General features: G+C 45.9%; 1 protein-coding gene across 1 annotated transcript; it reads right to left on the bottom strand.

Moving 5' to 3' along the window:
* Nucleotides 1-900: 900 nt before the first annotated feature.
* On the bottom strand, nucleotides 901-2255 carry LOC103650128 (keratin, type II cytoskeletal 2 epidermal). The gene is made up of 3 exons (XM_020550784.2): nucleotides 1969-2255; nucleotides 1448-1864; nucleotides 901-1327 (listed from the first exon to the last, which is right to left on the bottom strand). Exons 2-3 carry the CDS (start codon nucleotides 1857-1859, stop codon nucleotides 1269-1271), a joined length of 471 nt encoding a protein of 156 aa, XP_020406373.1. The 5' UTR covers nucleotides 1860-1864; nucleotides 1969-2255; the 3' UTR covers nucleotides 901-1268.
* Nucleotides 2256-6520: the final 4265 nt, after the last annotated feature.

Genomic DNA, 6520 nt, shown 5'->3' with positions numbered 1-6520 from the left:
ATAACAAGGCATTTCGTATATTGCTGTCCTGATGTATCTATATCTGAAAATGTTCCTAAGGGCTTGGTTGGATACCATAAATTGAGACTAATGTCTAGAAAGTGCTTCCCATTTCGTTATTAGATTACTTTCCAATTCCTCTCAATTCTCGGGAACCATACAAGGCCTAAGGGATTTTATATGTTTACAGGTGGCCCTAAAGCTACATGCTTTGGATGTGTGGGGTTTGCTGCGTTCTCAGTGGCAATTGAGAAGTTCTTTGATCGGCATACTTGAAATGGCCATGTTTGTTTGATTCCAAAACCATAGGGATTGAGGTGGATTGGAAGGGATTAAAGAGGATTTTGACTTGTAGGGGATTTGATCCCCCTCAATCCCTATGGATCAGAGCCTTAGTTGAGCATGAGCAGCGTTGGCAGAAGAACCTGATTGTTTGCAACATTCAGTCATCTACAACTCATGAAGGACTGTAACCTAATTTTTTTTACTTATTCCCAGTGGATTCGTAATTACTGAACTACCGGAACGCCTAAGAGATCTACCCTGATCAATATCGATGCACGATGACATTGACCAGAGTTGTTGTTCTCGAATGTGTTTTATGTTATTCTCGACATCTGCAGCCAACGGGTCTCTATTTATTGTTGCAATCTGTTGGCGATGCTGACTGAAGTCATTGAACGTTTGTTGTTCTTCCCTTCGCTGCTCATGTAACCAAGTGATCCACACAGAACTCCTTTCATCCTTCTGCATTTTATCCGTCAACGCAATAATTGTGTCAGGATAAATGTATAGTTTGATAATTAAATCTTTGATTTTGTCATTGCCACATAAAATTGCCAGCCACAGTAGTTCTTACGGCTTGTCTGAAATGAAAGCATCATTTCTGTCCAATAATAGTTGTTTTGCGGAACAATCGCATGGTAACATTAGTTGTTGGTTATCAACTCACAATATCGGTTGTCTTAAGGAATGGTTTCTTATGGGATAGTCAAAAGAACCTTGATGATGTTACATTAGACGTCGCGCTGTGGACTGTCCATGGATACATGGCTTACTACTGGAAAAATAATTCTAGAACAAATCTAGCCCGTGTCGAGGACATGTGGACTGATTCTAACGGGAAAAAAAAGCAATCTGCTAATCCTCGCTACATGATGTTTACTATGACCAGCTGCTTGATTTTCTTTATTGTTTTCAGTCTCCGGCTCAGCTGATGATTTGATCCTGGCGTTGAGGACGACCTAGAGAGCCTTCGGAACATGGAGCTAATCTTCGATAATGGCGATGAGCAAGGAAGCTTCATCGGCATCAGGCGCCTGATCATCTGCAGTAAAGAGAGAGGAAAAAAAAGATTGTCAGTTCAAACTCCAATACAAAATGATGTCACGACTCACGAATGGTCTATATATTTTCCTCACAAAGTGTAGCTTCCGTAATCATATACCTGAGGGCAGATTGGAAATGATCTGCTCGACTATTCTACCACCGTTCACACCACGCCCCTTCTCCTCGCCCTTGCTACCGTGACCAGCGTTGCCAGCGCTCGTCTTGGCACCATCCTCAGCGCTGCCGCTGCGGTCCCCGTTGGCGCCGGACACGGCCACGCCGATCCTGGAAGCCACAGCGCTAAGTATCCCGCCACTGTTGGATTCATCCCCCTGCTTCTCTCCACCGTTACTGCCACCACGGGCCGCTTCGCCATTGCTCGACTTAGCGTCGTCCCCGCTGCCGCCATGGCTGTCGTCACTGTTTGCACCAGGCATGGCCATGCCGATCTTGGTGGCCATGGCGCTCAGAATCCTGGCTTGCTCACCACCTGCCACATCCCGATCTTTCACCTCCTCCTCTGTTTCCATTGCTCCTACACGAATCAATCGGTCAATCAAAAAGGTTACACTGCAAAGATGTAACATTTCCTGAGCTCGGACTCGGAGGCCGGAGAACAAGATACTCCTTGGTCCTTACCTGACACATGCGGCGGCGCAGGGGGCGAGCTGTGCAGCAGCTTCCGGAAGATTCCGCCGCCGGGATACTGTGCTCAAAGGGGCGACGCGCGCGGGATGAAGACGCGCGCCGGGGGGACGGGGGGCGGTGTGGCTTGCGCGGGCGGCGGGCATCACGGCGCGTCAGGGGAGGGGTGCCTGGCGCGGGCGGGATACACGGCGGCGCGACGCGCGCGGGCGTGATTCGCGGGTGGGGAAGACGCGCGCCGCGGCCAAAAATCGCTGGCGGGGGTACGGTTCGGTGGTGGACGCCCTCCATGCGCCCTTAAGTATTAGTAGAGATTATAATCGTGACCCGAGCTTTTTTTTTCCGGTCCTTACAATGCTCACCTCAGCTGATGTGGCCAGGCCCAAGCTTCTGCGCGGGGATGTGCCGTAGCTGGCCTTGCTGCGCGAGCACGCGGAGCTCGGCAGCTCGCCGCAGCCGCCGCTTGTCTTGACCAGATCGCTCCAGCGCGATTCGCTCGACCAGAGAGTAGTGATCGTTCAGGGTGTTTAAATGTACTAAAACTAACACTTAGTTGACTAAAAATTGTTAGTAGAATTAGCTAGCTAACAAATAGCTATCTAACTATTAATTAATTTATCAAAAATAGCTAATAGCTAAACTATTAGATTGAGTGTTTGGATGTCTTAACTAATTTAGCCACTAACTATTAGCTTTAGTGTATTCAAACACCCATTAGAAGCTCTATTTGCTGGATTAGAGCTACACAGTAGAATAGATAAGGCCAGGTAGCAGCAATCCTCGTGTTCTTTTTTTCTTTCAAAAAGAACATGGGCTCTACTTGAACCTGGCGGAGCCAGCAGATAATCAGAGCCTGGACACCGTTGTTACCGTGTCAGGTTGTTTTTACCGGCTTGAACAAGCAGTAAAATTAAATCAAACCAGAATAAGAATTTATACACCGTTGTTACTGTCTCAGGTTATTTTTACCGGCTTGAATAGGCAGTCAATATTGAATCAAACGATATCGTCCGACTAGTGTCTCACTACAGTAAACGGAGAAACGTCCGACGGCCCCCTTACCTCCGACGGCCTCCTACAGGACCGTCGGACATAAGGTTAGGTCCGACGGCCGCAACCGGCTCTCGGAAATAGCCCTCATGTCCGACGGCCTGCGCTTATGTCCGACGGCCCTATAGGAGGCCGTCGGACATAACCTTATGTCCGACGGCCCTATACCTAGCCGTCGGACATAAGCCTTTTTAACGCGCGGGTCCGACCCGCGCGGCTTTCATTTCACCGCGTCGGTTTCAGCCGCCACCGTCCGCTCGGTCGCCGCCACGCCGTCGCCGCCCGTGCTCCGCCGCCCGCCACGCCGTCGCCACGCCACGCCGTCGTCGTCGCCGCCCGTGCTCCGCCGCCCGTGCTCCGGCCACCGTCCCGAGCTCCGCCCCGTGCTCCGGCCGCCGCCGCCGTCGCCCCGTTCGTCGGTCGCCGCCGCCCCGTGCTCCGGCCAACGGCCACGTGCGCCCGTCGCCGGCCGGCTCTCCACGCCCGCTAAGCTAAGTGAGTATCCTTAATTAGCAATTTTGTTTATTAAAATTGTATGCTTGCATTAATTTATGTGATTAAAATAGTATGCTTGTATTAATGTATTTGATTAGAATTGTATGTATTAATGCATTTAATTGTTTAGTTTGTTATGTCCGACGGTCAAAATTTGATTAGGTAATTAAAGTAGCTTGTTTTAGTTTATTTAGTGGTACTTTAGATAATTTAAATTTTTAATTTCCGAGAGCTGAGACGCTGATTCGAAGTCTTGTACTCATCAAGCATGGTCCTTGCCATGTCCAATAGAGTTCTATTCTTCCTCTCCACTACACCATTTTGCTGTGGAGTGTAGGGAGAGGAGAACTCATGCTTGATGCCCTCCTCCTCAAGGAAGCCTTCTATTTGAGAGTTCTTGAACTTCGTCCCGTTGTCGCTTCTAATCTTTTTGATCCTCAAGCCGAACTCATTTTGAGCCCGTCTCAAGAATCCCTTTAAGGTCTCTTGGGTATGAGATTTTTCCTGCAAAAAGAATACCCAAGTGAAGCGAGAATAATCATCCACAATGACTAGACAGTACTTACTCCCGCCGATGCTTATGTAAGCTATCGGGCCGAATAGGTCCATATGTAGGAGCTCGAGTGGCCTGTCAGTCGTCATGATGTTCTTGTGTGGATGATGAACTCTAACTTGCTTCCCTGCTTGGCATGCGCTACAAATCCTGTCTTTCTCAAAGTGAACATTTGTTAGTCCCAAAATGTGCTCTCCCTTTAGAAGCTTGTGAAGATTCTTCATCCCAACGTGGGCTAGTCGGCGGTGCCAGAGCCAACCCATGTTAGTCTTAGCAATTAAACAAGTATCAAGTTCAGCTCTATTGAAATCAACTAAGTATAGCTGATCCTCTAATACTCCCTTAAAAGCTATTGAATCATCACTTCTTCTAAAGACAGTAACACCTGTATCCGTAAAGAGACAGTTGTAGCCCATTTTACATAATTGAGAAACAGAAAGCAAATTGTAACCTAAAGAATCTACAAGAAAAACATTGGAAATGGAATGGTCAGGTGATATAGCTATTTTACCCAATACTTTGACCAAACCTTGATTCCCATCCCCGAATGTGATCGCTCGTTGGGGATCTTGGTTTTTCTCATAGGAGGAGAACATCTTCTTCTCCCCTGTCATGTGGTTTGTGCACCCGCTATTGATGATCCAACTTGAGCCCCCGGATGCATAAACCTATAAAACAAATTTAGTTCTTGATTTTAGGTACCCAAACGGTTTTGGGTCCTTTAACATTAGATACAAGAACTTTGGGTACCCAAACACAAGTCTTTGACCCCTTGTGCTTGCCCCCAACATACTTGGCAACTACCTTAATGGATTTGTTAGTTAAAACATAAGATGCATCAAAAGTTTTAAATGAAATGTTAGAATCATTTGATGCAATAGGAGTTTTCTTCTTAGGCAATTTAGCACGGGTTGATTGCCTAGAGCTAGATGTCTCACCCTTATACATAAAAGCATGATTAGGGCTAGAGTGAGACTTCCTAGAATGAATTCTCCTAATTTTGTGCTCGGGATAACCGGCAGGGTACAAAATGTAACCCTCGTTATCCTGAGGCATGGGAGCCTTGCCCTTAACAAAGTTAGACAATCTTTTAGGAGGGGCATTAAGTTTGACATTGTCTCCCTGTTGGAAGCCAATGCCATCCTTGATGCCAGGGCGTCTCCCATTATAAAGCATGCTTCTAGCAAATTTAAATTTTTCATTTTCCAAGTCATGCTCATTAATTTTGGCATTAAGTTGAGCTATGTGATCATTTTGTTTCTTAATTAAAGCTAGGTGATCATGAATAGCATCAACATTAATGTCTCTACATCTAGTGCAAATGGAAACATGTTCAATGATAGATGTAGAGGGTTTGCAAGATTTTAGTTCAACAATCTTAGCATGTAAAATGTCATTTTCACTTCTAAGATTTGAAACTGTAACATTGCAAACATCTAAGTCCTTAGCCTTAGCAGTCAATTTTTCATTTTTATTTCTAAGGCTAGCAAGAGAGACATTCAATTCTTCAATCTTAGCAAGTAAACTAACATTAACATCTCTAAGATTGGGAATTGAATCATCACAAACATTTGAATCAACCTTAGCAATTAATCTAGCATTCTCATTTCTAAGGTTGGCAATAATATCATGGCACGTGCTTAGCTCACTAGATAATTTTTCACATTTTTCTATCTCTAGAGCATAAGCATTTTTAACCTTAACATGCTTCTTATTTTCCTTAATTAGGAAGTCCTCTTGGGAGTCCAAGAGTTCATCCTTCTCATGAATAGCACTAATTAGTTCATTTAACTTTTCTTTTTGTTGCATGTTTAGGTTGGCAAAAAGGGTACGCAAATTATCCTCCTCATTACTAGAATTATCTTCATCACTAGAGGATGCATATTTAGTGGAGGATTTTGATTTTACCTTCTTCCTTTTTCCGTCCTTTGCCATGAGACACTTGTAGCCGACGTTGGGGAAGAGAAGACCCTTGGTGACGGCGATGTTTGCGGCGTCCTCGTCGGAGGAGGAGTCGGTGGAGCTTTCGTCGGAGTCCCCACTCCCGGCAAACATGGGCATCGCCGCCCTTCTTCTTGTAGTACCTCTTCTTCTCCTTTCTTCTTCCCTTCTTGTCATCGCCCCTATCACTGTCACTAGATAGTGGACATTTTGCTATAAAGTGACCGGGCTTACCACACTTGTAGCACACTTTCTTGGAGCGGGATTTGTAGTCCTTCCCCTCCTTTGTTTGAGGATTTGGCGGAAGCTCTTGATGATGAGCGTCATCTCCTCGTTGTCGAGCTTGGAGGCATCGATGGGGAGTCTACTTGATGTAGACTCTTCCTTCTTCTCCTCCGTTGCCTTGAATGCGACTGGTTGTGCTTCGGGCGTGGAGGGACCATCTTGCTCGATGATTTTCTTTGAGCCTTTGATCATCAATTCAAAGCTCACAAATTTTTCTATCAC

Source organism: Zea mays, chromosome 3 (genome assembly GCF_902167145.1).
Source record: "Zea mays cultivar B73 chromosome 3, Zm-B73-REFERENCE-NAM-5.0, whole genome shotgun sequence".
Lineage (NCBI taxonomy): Eukaryota > Viridiplantae > Streptophyta > Magnoliopsida > Poales > Poaceae > Zea > Zea mays.
The sequence above is the reverse complement of the archived record's forward strand: the minus strand, read 5'-3'. Positions and strand labels throughout refer to the sequence as shown.

Bases quoted from the DNA above. Each gene is read 5' to 3' on its own strand.
- LOC103650128 (XM_020550784.2), bottom strand. From the start codon at position 1,859: ATGGAAACAGAGGAGGAGGTGAAAGATCGGGATGTGGCAGGTGGTGAG. The intron at 1,328-1,447 runs GTATATGATTAC...TCTTTACTGCAG, and splicing joins CATTTCCAATCTGCCCTCAG to ATGATCAGGCGCCTGATGCC.